The sequence below is a fragment of the Tympanuchus pallidicinctus genome, unplaced genomic scaffold (genome assembly GCF_026119805.1).
Source record: "Tympanuchus pallidicinctus isolate F22 unplaced genomic scaffold, pur_lepc_1.0 scaffold2, whole genome shotgun sequence".
Taxonomy (NCBI): Eukaryota; Metazoa; Chordata; class Aves; order Galliformes; family Phasianidae; genus Tympanuchus; species Tympanuchus pallidicinctus.
In genome coordinates this window covers 32,182,624-32,201,013 of record NW_026294721.1, presented here as the reverse complement: position 1 = coordinate 32,201,013, position 18,390 = coordinate 32,182,624, and the positions used below count along the sequence as shown (strand labels likewise).

Below are 18,390 nucleotides of genomic sequence, written 5' to 3'. Positions count from 1 at the left end.
TAAGCGATACACTGGACTGATCTAGCTACATTTTCTGCCTACATTTGAAACATTATGAAGCAGCCAGATGAAAGACAACCTAACACACTGTTGCTGGAGTTTGATCTTTAAAAAACAGCTTAAAATGCGTAAGTTAAGATTCCACATGGGTACAGCAAAACCAGTAATCTCTCTCCAACAAAAGAAGGTTCTCACAGCACTGAAGTGCAGCCATACCAGCCTGTCTTCTCTTTAATGAGCCAGAGGCAATGAACTGCACAGTTTTTTCTGAACAAAGGATGCAGTTCTAAAAGAAGCATTTATGCAACCATAGAAACCGATAAAAAGGTTGAGGAAAAAAAAAAAACCAGCAGGAATTCAAGCACATTCTTCTCATACCATTTGTGGTGGTTTGAGTTACGATAATCTGGAAGACAAACTTTCATAATGCCAAAGATTAATTTAAAACTGATAGAGACATTATTGTCTTCAAAGATTTGGCTTGTCTACATTTCTCCCCTTTTAGTTGATCTGTAGAAAATACTACATGTACTGTGAATGTTGGTAAAACAGCCTAGGCTCAGAACCAGAATCATTATGGTTGCAAACTGTTTAATAAACCTGAAATGCCAATAAATAAACAAGCAGAATTGCACCTCCGAGTAGGTGTTTCTGCATAGAGTTTAATGTCCAATAACTCAAACAATTTGAGAGAAATGATGACTTTACCTCTCTTTTTGTGCCATTCAGGTGAATTCTCTGCAGAAGTCGCTTTTCTGAATCTACCCAGTACACTTGCTCTTCTGTATAATGAAAATCCATAAGTCCTGATGGACCAGCATCATCTACCAATCTTTCATGATTGGTCCCTTCAGTGTCAATTCTGTAGATGGCACTTCCATGGTGAAAAAGTAGAAATGGTGCAGGGTCTGGTGTTGAAAAAAAAGGGGAGGAGGGGAACACCAATTAATAGGTAAGCATTGAATTTTTGCTGCATTGCATTAAGTTTCTGGTTGAATATTAGGAAAAATTTCTTCTCCAAAATAGTGGATGGGCACTGAACAGACTGCCTGGGGAGATGGCAGAGACACCATCCCTGGAGATGTTCAAGAACAGCATGGAATGCAGTAATGAGGGGCAGGGTTAGTGGGTAATATTTCTGGGTAGGTAAACAGTTGGACTAGATGATCTTAGACATCTTTTCCAGCCTCAATGATTCTATGATTCTAAATTCTCATCAGTATTATCCTAGATAGAGTAGAAGATTTAACCTTCTCCTTCATTTTTAATGGTAACATCACAGAGAATCAATTACCAATGTGATATAAATATAATAGTCCATTCACATTTACTGCTGAAAATCCATTAGGTCAAAGATCTGAGTAGTGAAACTGAGATTGCAGAAAAAGTTGTAATTAGAACAGAGACCAATCTTTAGTGTACTATTAAAGCACATTCAAAGGAGAAAGTCCCATGATGGTTGTTACTGTGGGGATTTATAAAATGGTTGCCTGAAACAACAGATCATGGCATACAAGAAATTCTCTTGTCAAGTGACTTTGAAATACAAGCACTTACACAGATCCAAGAGAATAACAGCTTTAAAACCTATATAGACACTTGTTGAATTAATGTTTCCAAGAATTCAATCCCCTTCACAGCAGAAGAAAGAGCTCAAGTTTGATTTCTCCATTGAACAAGTTCTGACAGCAACCAGGATGTAAATTAACTGCTGCTCACAGGGAGGATGAACAACACTCTGATTTCAAGACTATTACAGCAGTGTGTATTTGGAGTTTTCAAGGTATTATCCAGTTATAAAAATTGCTCCTAGGATGTTATTGTCTCCCTTTTTCTGCTGCTATTTGCACAAAGCAGCCCCATGTGAGAGTGTTTAAATTATAGAGGCTGGTATATGAACAGAGAAGTGTAGCAAGGTTGATTTATCTCAGGAATGTGACAGCTGTACTGCCAGCATTTCTGCCAACTAGATGACCAAGAGCATTTTTATACTTCGTTTTTTTGTCCTTTCCACTCTCTGAATTTCCCAAACGGAGCCTGTAAATGAGGGCTGTAAATGGAATTGGGACTGAACTAATCTGATTCTGATCACAGAGGAGCCAGACAGATTTGGGATTAAATTTTATCATTTCTCAACTATCGTTATTATTACTATAAATATCAGTAATAACCTCTAAAGAAGTTGAAGCCCTCATACAACATAATAAAGCAAGACTGTTATTTGAAAGATACCTGAGCACAAATATCATTTCAGGTTAACAGGTTTGTTTTCAGGTCTCTTCAGCTCAAAGGTGAATGGCTTACAAAGCAGTCAAATTAAAAAATAAATAAATCTATATGAGGACATTCTGAAGAAGTACTGAAAGAAATCTAGCCTGGCTCTTTGCATTGGTGACAATTTGGGAGCTGTATGGAATACTTTTGATTATTGTATTGTATTGATTATTGTGAAGATTAAAAACATCCAGAGAGAATCAAGGACATCTCCAAATCCTTCATTTGGAAACCAGCTCTACCACATACCATCTCCATGCCAGGGAGAGTCCCAAGTGAATATTAGAAAGAAAACCTGAGCTCCTAGACCAGGAGGGAGTTGCAGCAATTCCCAGACAGGAACCAAAACCAGCCATTCAGGAAACCAGCACGGAAAGGTGAGAGGCGAAATTTAGAGCACTCACATACCATATTCTAGATGCAAGGTTAAACAATTAATAAAATCTAACAAGATTTTTTCCCATGAACAGCACCAATTGACTACAAAACTAAGGTTATTTAGAAGGTGCAATTATAGATATTTTCCTCTCAGGAGGGTTAAATTCTCTTTAAATGTCAGTACTTCTTACATGATCAAAAAACAATTGAAACCCTCAAGAAAGCAGGAGAAAAAGACCTCACGTTAGCACTCAGGAGACAGGACAAGGAGAAACAGCCATAAGCTGCAGCGCAGGAAGTTCTGCACAAATGTGCGCAAGAACTTCTTTACAGTGAGGTGACAGAGCACAGGAACAGGCTGCCCAGGGAGGTGGTGGAGTCTCCTCTGGAGATGTTCAAGACCTGCCTGGATGCCAACTTGTGTGACCTGCTGTAGGGAACCTGCTTTGGCAGGGGGGTTGGACTCAATGATCTCTGGAGGTCCCTTCCAACCCCTACAATTCTGTGATTCTGTGATTCATGTTTATTATGAAAATTCCAGTGGATCAAACAAAAAAGTAAGCGCTACCTGCATTTCACAGTTCTGCCTCTACCCTAAATACGCTGGACATCAGTGCCAACAGATTAAAAGTGATGAAGGTATCAAAATCTCACATGCTGCTGTCTTCTGGTAAAAGCAGGGACATGGTAGTAGAGTGATCATAGTTCTGATCACAGAGGAAGAGTAGCTTTGCTAAATAGAAAATCATGGTTTGTTTTCATTTGCTTTTGTGTGTTTTCCTGTTTCCCACTACTGTACCTTCCATCCTTCATTCATTTTCCCCTCACCGCACAGAAGACGCAGTTTTTCAGTCACCAAACTGGAGCTGCTATGCAGTATCTAAGTCAGCACCATGAGTAGGGTCCAGTGAGATATTGCTCACTTCTAAATACAATGCTGACTGCTAACTGAACTCTAAAGTACTTTTTTAGTCATAAAAAGAAAATGAACTTACCATTCACATAGCAAGACCGTTTGTCGATATCCAAGGTGTAACCAGGCAAGCAAGAGCAGAAGTAGGACCCCGGTATGTTTGTACAGGTTTGGCCACAGGTTCCCAGACCACCTTCAAGGCATTCATCAATATCTGAAACAGGTTTTTGAACAGATCAGGACAATTCAACTAGAAACAGCAGTAGAAGGCAAACAGAAAGAAATCCCTTCACAGAGAAAGCTAGGTACAAAATATCACATTAAGAGAGGAAATGAGGGTGAATGTATTGCATTATGCATTGCTTTCAAGATTAATTCCTTTGCTTGCCATCACGCACACAGCAATTTTTATTTTTTTAAGAGACTATCCAGGGAATAACCATTCTACCCAGTGTCTGGGCACTCTATACAAATGGTTTCCAATTGCTCAAAATGAGGGAATAGACTTGTCCCATTTCTGCTATTTGCATAATCACCTGCTATGCAAACGCCCTCTGCAGCTGCTTCCCTCTATCATTATCCCTCTATCCACATTTTGAAAATAAAACACCAAATTTCGCAAAAAACAGCAAAGCAGCAGTCTGCCATGGCAGTGAGCTCATTTTTGTTTAAGCCCTTTTTGTTTGAGTTTCAAAAATATATCCAAAACACTTAAAAATGTTATATATATATATATTTATATATATATATATATATATACATATATATATGTGTGTGTATGTATTCTGAGATCAGCAAGCCCAAACCAAGGCAGCAAACAAACAAATTAGAATTTTAACTGGTAGAGTATAAACAGTAGTAAATACAGAAAATTAAGGATCTTATTTTTCAAAACAGTCACCATTGAGGATCCCATTCAATAATAAAAGAGGAAGACATTACCCTATTTGGCAGCACTCAGCACTGTGGATGATGGTCCCTAAAACTTTAGAGAATCTTCAGTTTCTACTGAAATAAAATGCATCTGACAACTTCCTGAGGTCACTGGCATCATACCTTTTTGTATTTCTTGGATAAGCACAGTGAAGGATGCTCCGAGGAGCAGCTTTTCCCTCAGCCAAGATCAAAAAATTGAAAAGTGTACACAATAAGGATAAAAGCATGATTTGAGTGTAAAAAAACAGCTTGTCAGTGAGACACTTGAGAGCTCTGTCTGTTTAACTTATCAGAAAGAAACCTGGGAGAAGATGACTACAATATATAAATACTTTCACAAAGTACCAGCTTTTCTCAGAGACGTTTTAACCTCCCACAGGAAATAATTAGAAAGGTTCATGGCTGAGAACTGAAATGAGAGAAAATCAATTCAGTTAACAGAAAATATGATTCAGTAAGGGAACTGCTAAGCTACCACAAAAAAAACTGTGACACTGTGAAAACCACTAGTGGATGTTCTCAAGACAAGACCAGAATGGGGAGACATGCTTTAATAAAGCACAGGATGCCGAGCTGTATACTAAGGTAACTGGAAAATGGCCTGTGGTTTACAGGGTGGTCTCCTCCATTATTAAAGAATATGAATCTACAGATCAGATCACACTGATCAGTCAGGCTTGAAGAATTTATGCTGCTTGTCTGGGTAGTTGTACTTGAGAGGATTTTAGGGTTATCAGTGTGCCCATTTTCACCACTAGCAAAGTTCACACAGTAAAGAAATTTCACACATACTGAACAGTGAATAATCACTCCAGCTGAAGATTAATTGCCAATGAAAGCAGAGGGATACTGAGACAGAACACCCAGGCATCAAGGAGTGGACCTTCCAGATGTAGAAAGGAAGCAATGAGAAATACTGAACTGTTATTAAACACACTGTTAACATTTGACTCTTATTTTGATAACAGTGGAAGAAGGCCCTGTTATTAACATACTCCCTTCTTTTTGTAAAGTTGGAGGGGCGGGGGGAAGGGGCAGGAAGTAAATAAGTAAATGTCTCTTAATGCTTGGGAGAACTTGACCACAACAACATCCTTAAGTTGAAACCTGCCATGCCTTCACCTGAGTTCCTTGTGCCAAAGCCATGTACATAGCTGTACAGCATCCTGCTGTGGCTGTTTCACACCTCCTGGCAACCACTTACCCCAGTGGGAACTTCATCCTGTGAAAGAAATAAGCTTAGGGAGCACAAAAGCTGTCTGCAGTGCCCTGACAGCCAGTCCTGAAAGGACGAATGAGATTCTGCTCTGTTCTCAAAGGCTTCTTTATGCAGAAAATGCCTTGAGAATCAACAAAAACGATGAATCATTTCATCACGACATTGGCAGCTCTCAATGACTTTGCATACAAATATGCCACTTTGTTGAGAGTCCTGAGAAAGGCTCTAGTTGCAGAAGGTGAAGCATTAGTATGCCTGGCAGGGACACAGAGAAACCACAGTGAGCCAGAAGTCGCCTTTCATTATGGCCCCAAGCAAACGGACTATAGATGTAAAATATATACTTGCAGATAGGCATACTCACTCAAAATTTGGTTAATGTGGACTTCGGGGATGAATTCAACTCACTTTATCTAGCCACCAGCATAACCTTTTCAACAAGGTTGAAATTCACACTTAAGGAAACAACCCATCTTTTTTTACTATTTAGTTAAAAACATACAACTCAAAGAACAGAAGACAGCCAGAAAAGATTCTTCAGCTACCAATGGGTCACAATAAGATTAAAGTGGCACACTAAGTATCTCTACAACCAAATTTTTAAATGAAATTTTAAGTACAGCCCAAGTGCTGACAGTTTTTGAGAGTGTAGAGGTTCTGGAGTGCTCCTGTACTGTGGTAAGGGACTATGATACCTTTAGTATCCTACCTTTCTGGACTCAGATCTCAAGAGTTAAGCCACAAGAATGAAAAAATAAATAAACATCATGCATAAATTAGTAACTACAAAATCATGTGCAAGGTATTTTCATAGTTCCAGCAGACCTCTACTTCCCAGATCACAGAGTTCAATTTTCAATATTGGAAAATATTGATATTATAAGTATTATATTGATATATAATGATATTGGATTGCTTTTTATGGTGCTATTACCTATCTACCCCTCCTTGAAATGCATCAGGAAATACTGTCTTCCAGCTCCCTTTAAAAACAAATTTCAAATGATATTCTATAAAGTCATAATTTTTACTTAAAACAGAGTGTCAGATTAATATCTGTTATTTTCCACTGATAAAAACATTGATGAGTCTTGTAATAACAGTCACTGGCCCTGGAATCAGCTTTTCAGCATTAAACTTCATGTTTATGTAATATGATGCCAATTCTGTCATCTCTTGTGATACATTTCCCTCCTTTCTGTTCTGATCCAAGATTTTCTAGATAAGGACAGTATTTACCCACATTCAGCTGTATCAATTTCCAGAGAATTCAGAGGGAATTCTTCTCATGATTTGGCCATGTTGAAGAATTCTCTCTTATTATTTGTTAACTGTATTTTCAATCAACTTCCCCATGGCAGTGTAATACAAAGTAAGATATCTGGAAGACAGCTGCTGAAAAGAGGTAAACATATGCCTCTACTTCAGCTCTTCTGAATTCTTAAAAAGGTGTGAGGCTGCATGGAGCAAATTGAAGCCAGCATTTAGCTAGCCAAGATGAATTTAAAGATGTAATACAAAGAGGAATACTTTTATATTTCGTGTCACCAGCATTCTATGATTGGAGAAGAGTCAACAGCAAAAAAGAAAGGAGGAAATTTTGAAACACAGAAAGAAGCATCTGACCGAAAGTGTTGACCTAGATAGCTGCAGTCGTCACCTTCAATTGCAGACGTTAGCTCTGTAGGAATGTGCAGCATGCTGAAGTGAAAAGAGCTGATCAGTTAACATCAGAAGTTAGTAGAGACAGTAGAGTAAGGTTCTATGGGTAGGTACAACTTTAATAACAAGGGTTGTGTTTTCCCTTTTTTATTATATGTTACAATTTTATAATATTATAAAAAATAAATGTATTTTTAATAACTATATTTCTTTTCCTTTAAAACTGACAGAATGAGTTCTCAAAGTCAGTCCTGAAGCCAAGGTGCATACCAAATCTTGCAGTATTCATAACATAATACTTTTGGTAGCCCAAGAGGAACAGGCACTGGTGTCCTTCTGAAAATTGGTAATGCAAGAGTCTGCTCTATGGGTGTCTTCAAATAAACACTGCCACGTGGGAAATTTTCTTGGTTTCAAGTGGGGAGAGCATCTATATCCCTCAGGACTATAAAGAAGTGTTGTTAAGTCAATACTTCGGGAAGGGATAATCATTTGATTTCAACAGCCATAAGACCCATCTCCTGGTGTATCATGAATGCTTAGATGGTTAACAACATGAGAAATCAAAGCCCTCTCTACGTACACATTTTTATCATGCAGGAAGAACCAAGTGTGGCCAAGACTATTTTTATTTTAGAGTAAGTAGGTTTTGTTTCTAAGGAAGGTAAGTTATTTAATGGTAACCGAGTCCCCACTCTTTACATCATCATAAGTTAAGTCAAGATGACAATGTCAAAAATAGAAAAAAATGCTTCCAGTTGCATCACAAATTTCTTGTAAATGGATATAACCTTGCAACAGGCCAGTCTTACTTTGATCTCATGCTTTGTTCTCCCATACTTTGTCTCTTATAAACTGTGCTGCATTTCTGTTCTGAGATACATGCTCCCTGCTTAAAGGCCTTTCCTTTCTTGGCATACCAAGTCAGGATTCAAATAATGTCTCTTAAAATAACTGTGTAAAATTATGTGAAATGTTTAGAGCTAGATTTCAGTATCCTTCAACAGGATGAGATGCCTTCTATCTTTGAATATCCCTAGAAATAAAAGGAACTAATTAAGAAGTGAATTATTTAACAGTGTGTGAAGAGCAAAGCCTAGGCCTTCATCAACAGTGGTTGTATGGAAAACTATTCTAGAAAAGTTGGAAAAACACTTTTCAGTCAATGCTGTTTGTAAGGGACAGCTTCTTAATCCACTGCAGTCCTTATGGCTGGCAGGATGCCACCATGGTCACAGATGATACATTTTACAATTTACAATTGATTTTACATTTTACAATTGATGTATTTATTAAAGCACCAAGAATGATTGCCAAGCCACAGATCAGAGCCTGCTGTCATTGTTCACAGCTCAGTGGCATGAGTCATGTCTCCCACTCACCACTTGCATCCCCACTATTACCTTCAAAGTCTGCCCCCAGCTTCCTACCATTTGCTGCCACTGCAGTCTCTCTCACATAGTTAATGAACTAGAATATCACACATCCGCTCTTCTGGTCAGAACAGAATTTGCATATCCAGTTCATGGAAGAACACAGGAAATCCATTCCATCAAAGCATCCTTCAGTCTAATATTTCACACCAAAATTTTATCTTTTCTTAATCTCCCATGAATCAGTGGTCTCTAATTAAAAAGATACCTTAGCATAGCTCATTTCTTTGTTTATTATACGCTACACAGAATTGCTCACAGTAACATTAGCTCTCATGCATAAGACCACTTCTATCAGCTCTTGCGCTGGCTGCTGAACTAGCAGCCATTCTGTTTTGGTGCTTTACCCAGACTCTCCTCAAGGCCAATAGAGCAATTGGATATCTAATTTTCAACAGAAGATGCATTATTATGTCTCCATTAATGGAAGAACAGTGTACATTAATGTGCAAAATGGGTCATCTGAAATTATATATATGTATATAATATTTCATATATATGAAAAATATATATAGTCACCTTTTGGATGTGGAGTACATTTTGACCCAAAGGAAAGTGCCATCAATTCACTTCATTTCAGGACTGCCTTATTATACACAAGGTATTAACTGGGCTTCCCTAAAATGTGGAAGTTCATAGCTAATGTACATCCTAATTAGTTCCTGGAAGCTAGGTTTATATTAGTAAATAGTGTGGAACTATAGGAGAGGCTCTGCAGTGTGCAATGTTTGGTGAGGATCTGACATCCAGATTGCACATATTTCCATGTAGGGTTATGGAGAACCAGGTCTAACATGGTCTTGTGGACCAAATGGCCAACAGCAGCAGAGAGGATAGATGTTCTCTTAAGGTACACCTTCTGGTTTAGGTTGACATAAAAGGAATCCAGTCCATGCACTCTGGGACTGTCCCACAATGTGAATACAAGCATGGTAAGAAGCAAAAGTATGGAGGTTAGTTTCAGAAACATGTTTCTCCCTTGAATTCAAGAATCAGTGTAGAGGTACCCTAGGTGTGTTTCGTGCTCTGACAAGCCTTTGGTCAGGTTTATCATTTATATAAAAGAAATGCCTAGCTCCTTTTCTCTCAATACAAGGACATTTAACATGTGTACTTCTATTTTCTGCTTACAAGTTGGTATTTCTTGGCAGGATGGGCAGAGAAGGCACCTGTTATTAACTCACTGGAATCATGTCAAGAACTGAGTCAGAGCCTCTGAAGCCCAAGTAACTGAAGCATAGCATGAACTCAAAGTATTAGGTCTGGGTGCAAGGCTTCCAGGGCATTTCCTTATCTCCTTACCAGAAAAAAACATAGTCCTTCAAGCATTGGGGAAGAAGGTTTCTGTCGTGATTTATCCTACACTTTGTGAATAATAAAAACCTGCATTTTACATATTCTAAATCACTCATGGTTATCATACTAACATTAATGTAACACATCTTCCTCAAACTATAGCAGTACAATTCCAAATATATCTTTTTTTATGTACATGTGAGTCATTCATTGTGTATTTGCACACAAATCTGTAGATAACAGTACTATCTTAGAAAGAGCAGTTTTTAAAGTTATCCAGCCCTTATCAAAGTATTTACTTGTACACATGCACAATCATTACATTTCTCTTTCTATATGCATATAGAAGTACAAAAAAACATGCACAAATTATACACATACAGAAGCAGGAATCTGCACGAGTGTGTAAAAATACACTACAGCTACGCAAAGGAATTTTTGTGATTAGTGAGCAGTTCTGATCTCTTATTGAGCACATAAAACTTCAACCTGCTTCAACCTGTGATAGCTGAACTGGCAGACAAGGGACCAATTTCTGAAAAAGCAACTAGACAAAATGTCCATTATGAGAAGGAAGAGATAGTGAGAAACTGCTGTATCAATTGTGTAGCTACGCATAGGCAATCTATATAGAAAACTCATGACAATTATAAAGCTCAGTTAAACAAATACAGATGCTTTTTTCTTAATTTGTGAATGGTCCACCACTTACCTACGCAGGCAGAACTTTCACTCTTTAATCTGTATCCATTAGGACAGTTCCAGTGCTGCAGAGCTGAAGGGCTGGCAAAGCCAATGGTAAAAAACACTGGCAAGAAAGCAACAGGGAAGAGAAACATAGTCCTGAGTTTTTTAAACTGTCACTCGAGAAGACCTAGCTTGTTTGCAGTCATATCCAGGGTGAGATGAACATAGGTAATCCCAAACAGTCTTTGTGATCGCCTGGTTTACACTCAGACATCGTATCACAGCACAAAGCTTTATCTTTGCCTTGCTTTTCTTGTCACTCCAGCGTGTCTGAATACAACCTTGAAGAAATTCCTGGGAGATTTCTTCCCCACACACGTCGTTTTCTCTCTCTCTCTCTCTCTCTCTCTCTCTCTCGTTTCTTTCTTTTTTTTCTTTTTTGGAAGCCAAGTATGAAATGCCTGACACTCTTGCCACAAATTTAACACAGCTTAAAAGCAAGGCTCACAAGCATCACTGCAAACTTCCTCACAACACGCAAAGCTGCCGTTTGGGTCTTAAAAGCAAAGATTTCAGAAAACTTCACTGCTGCCCTCAGTGGAGTACAGGGAGTGCAATCTCCAGGTACTGTTCTGTGAAACGCATTTGCTTTTCACACACAGACTTGGATGGACTCCTCTTTCCTTTTTAAGGCACCAGTTGCCCCACCTCTTCTCTTTTTAGTACCACTCAAGTGAACCCTGTGTTTGCAAATAGTAACGTGGTCAGTTCCCGAGCCAGAATGCCAGATACACGGCTGCCCATAATGAGCAGCCTATTTAGAAAGGCAGTCCCTTGGGCCTGAGAAGTACCTATGGTGTGACAGCCACATTTTTCTCACAGACTGCAGCCTGATTTAAATCTTGCCTGTTCAGTCGTGATCAGCTGCATTCATTTTCATACCTTCTTGCATTTTACTACCACAAACAAATCCTGTCTCCAAAATGCTCTGTGCTAAGATAACTCCAATAACTGGAAATACAAACTGGCTTAAGGTCAGATTCAGATTTAGGGTATGTGTATCATTCCCGTTTCAAGAAACTTCATCTGTCTCTCTCAAGCTGGAATGTGGCCCTTCTGCCATCAGAGACCAACACATTTCTGAGCGCACATCAGTGCTGTAAGGAGCTGCAGTGCACTTTTACACCTGCTTGACTGAGGTAGATGCACTAGAGAAATTCCTGGTGCAATCTCCCAGATCAGCAAAGCATGAGAGCACATATGTGGGTAAAGTGCTGAATTTTTCACGTGCTGGCAGCTAAGCATGTGTTTCAGTGGCTGACTGAGACTGGCTGTGCTGTGCTAACTGCTCTGAGGCATTCTGGTTCTGTTGCTTATCTTTCTCTTTTTTTTTTTTTTTTTTTTTTTTTTTTTTTTCTCTTCTTCCACGTCCTCAATTTTGCACTGGAATAAGTGTTAACACGGCAACAGCTGGGAACAGCAGTAGCAGCAGACAGCAACCTGCAATGTGCGTGCTCCTCCCTGGGAAATTCCAGCCCCAGTATTGTTCTGAATTGATAGGAGTCCTGACTTGCACTGAGAGAAAGTAAGAAGTAAAACCTGATTATCAACTGGGCCACTGTCCACTAAAAGCAACTGTTTCTCTATGTTTTGGGTCTGTATCCATGTTCTGCTTGCTCAGTCTCCACTGCTATAGGCTAATGGAACTAACTAAATCTGGTTTGACAAATGTGAACCATGTTTTCATATACCCTGCTCGGAACTGAGTCTCTATTCTGTGTGTTATAAAATCCAATAATAGTAATGCAAATTATGCAGGGGCAGACTCATGCCAAACAGTATCTGCTTCTTCAAATAGTCCCCTAGAATACAAAAGGGCAACCAGTGTGAAAGTGGAGCAGTGCCATTCCACTGAGGATTACAGGATCCTTCCTAGGATCCGTGGTACATGCCACAAGGGTCTGTTCTACTAATTCTGCTACCATGGGTTCCTCTCACATTATTTTCTTTGCTGTTCATGCTGTGAACACACAACCAGAGCAGCTGGGAAGGAATGTGGCACTTCTTTGTGAGTTTGCTGGATCACAACAGTGGCAGTCCTGGCACGGCTCCGAACTCTTCCAGAAGAGACTCAGGCAAATCACTGGGAGACAAAACCAATAAACTCTCCTTTTCATATTAAAACACAGAAGTAATTTCTGTGTTGCTTCTGAGGCTCTCACATTATTTTAATCTCTCATTTACACTGTTGTCTTTATGGAACAATTCCTTCATTCTTTCCCCTCTCTACCACTATTCATTTACTCTTTCTGCCTTTACTCAAAACACTGTCAAAACCATGTCCAGACCTTCCCTTTGTTTTCTAAATTAACAGTGAAAAGAGAAGTGTCCAATGTGTCAATACTACAACGATGTTTCCTGGAAGAAGAGATCCCTTCTCTGCACTCAAAGAGTGGTTTATAGAATCATTGATATCACCACCCTGGAAATACAGGGATGGCTTAAAAACAGGACGAATAAACAGTAGTAGAAATAGGTTTTTGGTTCTTACAGGCCAAAGGTACATCACTCCAAAAATAAGCCTCAGTCCAACTGTGTGAAATGATAAAGGCCTGAGAATGTACATGATTGCAAGTGAATAGAATTGATCACCTTCCCCTAGACCAGACAAAGAAATTCTCAACAAAAGATTAAATCCATCCAGCTGTACCAAACAACTAAACTTCTCATACATACCGTTTTTCGCCATGTAATTTAGCATGCCATGCACAATGATTCCTTCCCACCTGAAATCATTCAACATTTAAGTCATTTCAAATATGCTATCACAAAGCAAATTATTGTGCCCATTTAGAGGTATGAAGTACAGCAGTATATTTCAGCCTAGCATTCACACAATAAACCAGATAAATTAATACAGTAGCCTCAATCTGTGGCACTCATTACATAATCAGCCCAAATGATCTCAAATTCATACGTCCCTGTACATCAAGTACAGAGAGTTGATTTGGTTTAATCTGATTTCCCGACTCAATGATTGATTAAATTAATAACAAATGAACATTCTTTTCTCCCTTTCTTTTGGGCTTCCCACTATCTCACTGAAATTTGGAGGTGCCGCTTTGCCAAAGCTGGTAAAGCTCAGCTAGTCACCCAACTGGAGAGCGCCTTGTCCCCTACCTTGGCAAAGAGCTGCTGCTGTCTGATTCAAGGACAGTATGTTCTGGCTCTTTCTAAGCTGTGAAGGAAAGAGAGCTCTCCCTCCATTTCCCAGGGCTTTCAGTATCAATATTGTATTAATTTGCACATTGTTCAAATCATATATTGGCTTTTATTCTTGCTTACTACACATTATACTAGCTTGTCAGCACTTCAAATTCTCTTCCTGTCAGCCTCTAGAAGTTTGATCCTGGCCTCAGCCATATTCTAATCTGGTTAAAATTATACTTTAGAGTCAGCATCATACTAATTACTGCCAATAGAGGTTAATGATTATATGCAGGAGCTCGCTGAAACAGAATAGAAAATGTGTAGTGGCTATTTCTAGTAAGAGCTCACAGCAGAAAGGAGTACTCATAACTCCACAAAACAGCCCCTCAGATCCATCCCAATGGTCCCAGGAAACCTGCCAGCCCAGGGTCAGAGTGCCCATGGGACAGAAGGTGTATTGCCAATGAGGCAGGAGCTGATGAACACAAGTAATTTTAATGACACTAAAGATTTCTGATAGCCTCCAGGGAAGCAAAAAAGAAGTAAAAAACAATCAACAAGTGAGAGAGCAACATATTGTAGTCATCTCCAACAGTCAGGAATGTCTGAAGTCTCCTCCCAAGGTATGATAACCATTCTGTTTTTGTCCTCAGGCATGCCACTCATTGTTCTACTCAACCTATTTGAAAACGATACTTGGCCAGCAGGATGTTTTAATTTAATTTATTGGTAAAATTAATTGAAGAACAGGGCTTTAACCATGAAAGCATTATGGAAACCAAGTGCTGTTGTAGGTAATCTCTTTCCAGTTGTCTCAGTTTCTTTTATGGCAGCAATTACAACAAATATCCACAGGAGTTTTTTGGCTATTTGCAATTTTTCCAATTTCAATCTGATCTTAAGGAAAAGAAAAAGGGAAAAAAACACAACCCACTCAGTCCTCTGAAACTTTACTAACTATAACCGATACAGCATTTTTAAAGCCCATTTATGTTAAACATTTTGATAGGCACCTTCCACCACTGGCATCCACAGAAATATCCAGAAGGAAAGTTCAACATGCTCTCCCTTGCACCAAGACAGACAGAACAGCAGCGAAACATTCTGGGGAAGCCACATAGCACATTGCTGACTTATGACATTTATCAACGTTAGATGCCTACATTATGCCTCTATGTTAGCAGACATAAAGGAGTGGCTAAAATAGCATGTTGAAAGAGTCATTTGGCTCTCTGAAGCAGAGATAAAACTGAAGATAAAGCAAGTTGTTAGTTACCACGGATAAGGTTTATGCAGCTTGTTATGTGAGAATGTTTGAGAAAAAAAAATCTCAGTAACAGGTATGTATGGTATTACTTCACTATCAGGGTCAAAAAACGTATCCTCCCCATGTTCTCTGCTCCACAGCTACTTTCCATCCCAGAGATAGCACATTCATAGCAAAATGATTTCTTACGTATGCATTAGACCTTACAGCAGATCTCTCCAAAAAAAGACACTGAAATCTGGTACTGATTTTCAGAGCTACTGAGCACTCAAGGGTTTCCACTTATACCAGTAAGAGAGCAGGATAGGCTGTAGGTGCTTACTCTGAAGCCCATCTATTAAAAATATCATTACTTTTACCTCTTTGTTTTATCCCCAGTTCCATGCTAGAAAGATAAACATTTGAAATGATTGTTTCAGTAAACTTTGGTATCCCCATTACAGACCTTTTCAGCTGGTTCGTTCTTCTTATACATTTTCTGTACACTTTCTGCATGAGCTTGTGTCTGTGCATCACTGACATACGTGGTTGTTAGTGACACTGGACCCAACAAGATGGCTAATAAATTGAAGGAACAGCCATTGCTACAGCCAGCTTTCCATAGCAAAGCACCTAAGACGAACTCAAGAGCAAAATTACCAGAGATGCAGCCTGTGCCTGGCACTGAGCTCCCATGGGTGGATTACAGGATGCTCCCTGTGGCTGCCAGATTTGAAAGCTTAATTAGAAACGATATCTGAGAAAGCTCTTCACCTGCAGTGGATCTAGGCTGAGTACATAAAAGCCTCACTCTCTTTGCAAAAATGCAACACTTTCCTGTGAATGGCTGCACAGCTGCTGCCAGATGAGCCAGATGGTGAATGGATAGGCAATCAAGAGCAGGTGTAACTAACATTGCTAACTGTTGGGAATGTTTAGTGCCCTGCTGCTCATAGAACATACTCAGGAGATCTCAGAACCAAATGTGTCCTAATTAATAAATAGCTGAGCTGCAGAGTCTTACAATGAATTTGCCTAGAGCCTGCTGAAAGTTAGTTTGCACTGAAAGAGCAACTTGACGACGTGATGGAATTTAGTGAATGAAATAATTTTAAAGGCACACTGCAAATTTAAGGAAAAAGAATACACATATCGCAGATCCTACCCACAGCAGCCATAAGTGCCGCACATGTGGATTTCCTATCCCATATCAGGAAGAAGCTGGCAGAGAAAGTGGCAAGTGATCTGCACGGGGCTGCCGGCAAAGGAGGCTGCCTGACTTGACACCACCTCAAGCCCCACAGCTGCAGGGAGTGCGGTGCCAGAGCCTCTCACTGACCCAAATGCCACCAAGAGAATGATACCCCAGAACTTGGCATCCGAATCCTGCAGCTATCAAACACGCCCTGTTTGGGGCCACAGCTGTCAATTCTCCACCTAGACAGTGACACAGAGAGAAGAGCAGTGGGGAAAAAAAGGCAGGGGCATTTGGTACAAGCAATAGCCCACGTTATATTTAACTTTCAGTGTGTGGTTCTGCATACCCAAAAAACTCAGACAGATCCCACACTGCCAGCAGGAGTATGAACATGGATACTCCAGCTTTTACTTGACTAGGAGGCTGTTTCAGAGAAGGGGATAGAACTCTTAGCATCAGTTTCTTTGCTTTTGGTGTCCTGCAAAACACTACTGCTCTACGGATATCTACTGAGATTGTCTATAGGACTCAGAGACAGTATTCCTGTGTTTTTGAAGATAATGACACAGCCTTGACCCAAGACCTCTGAGCACTAAGTTAAGCATTAAGGAGCAGGGGAAACCAGCATGCAGTGGCTGCAGAAGCAGCAAACCAGACTGCAAGCAAAATGCTCACTAACAATGATACATGTTCCTACAAAATTTCTAGTCAACTGCATGGCAACCAGCAACGTCTGCCTTGCTAGAGAGTGAGGAAGCAGACTCCTGAAAGATCTGGCTACCTCTTTCATATTTGCCAGCTTTTATTCGTAGGGAGACGGATGCACAGAATCCCTCTGTGGTTTTACCAGAGCTAGCACATTGCTTCAGTAAGAGCATACAGTTTTGCATAAAGTAAGGAGAGCATTTCTGAGACTCACTGCCTCGTATGCTACATAAAAAAATGCTTCACTCTCGCAAGTCCTTTCACTTGTTAACAAACTAAAACACAATTACAGTGAACACAGTAATATAACGTCACAATCTACCCCACCTTGTTACAGCATCTGTATTAACATTTAGAGTATTTTAGGGCCACTCTGCCTAATAATAAAATTCTTCCATATTTAAGGTCAGTTGGGCTTTAGGACAAAATCATAAAAGGAAGTACCCAGCCAAATCCTTTCCAGTAACACTAACAGGAGAGGGTTGGATGTATTCCCTGGGCAGTGTTTTGAAAATCAGCGGTAGGTGCCCAGTTTTCCAAAATGAAACAAGACTCTGGTAAGGGGAGAGGAATTCTATTCTGAGAGTATGCATGCATTACGCAGTGCTAAAGAAACCTCTCCCTTTGCGCCTTTTCATTTGGCTGTTTTATTTAGAACTAGGCTGATTGGCAAGACAGCATGCATCATCAGAAGAAATCTAAATACTAAAACACCTGGGCAACTAGTAAAACTATAATATCATCTACGTAAGTCTAGGCAGACTTAGAGAAGGACCTACCCTACAGATGTTGGTATAAAGAATCAAAGACAGCAATTGCTGCATAAATTCTCCATGTCCCCTAGATGTTCATCACTGCAAAACATGTGGGCCAAGGGCAGGGACTCTCCTCAAGTGTTCTTGGATCACACGCTCGTCTTCACATTCAAGATTAAACATTGTGTGACAGCTCTTTGCATTCAGACACTAAGGAGAAACTTATCCTGAGCTAACTGAAATAAATAGCAAATAAATAGCAAATTTCCAATGCAAAACTGAAATAAATAGCAAATTTCCAATGGCTGCAATAAAATTGCACTTGATTTGGCATATCCTGTGAAACAGATAGATTCTTTCCCATCCCCATTATGGGGAAATGAGCATATTTTCTTTTTCTCCCCCAGAAACCAAAACAGATCAACATCTTGGTAAGAGAATGTCTTAATGGTATGATCTCCAAGTGCGACATAAGTTT

At 39.6% G+C, this 18,390-nt stretch overlaps 1 protein-coding gene across 2 annotated transcripts in view; it reads right to left on the bottom strand.

Annotated features, from left to right (window-relative positions):
- EGF (epidermal growth factor) overlaps window positions 1–11,460 on the bottom strand; it is a 49,828-nt gene extending 38,368 nt beyond the window's left edge. For both annotated transcript variants that reach the window (XM_052682446.1, XM_052682447.1), the window contains exons 1-3: window positions 10,824–11,460; window positions 3,648–3,779; window positions 709–908 (exon numbers count right to left, since the gene is read on the bottom strand). In XM_052682446.1, coding sequence (XP_052538406.1) covers window positions 709–908; window positions 3,648–3,779; window positions 10,824–10,950 — 459 coding nt within the window. In that variant the 5' untranslated portion in view covers window positions 10,951–11,460. The remainder of the gene's footprint in view (window positions 1–708; window positions 909–3,647; window positions 3,780–10,823) is intronic.
- Between the last annotated feature and the right edge of the window lie 6,930 nt (window positions 11,461–18,390).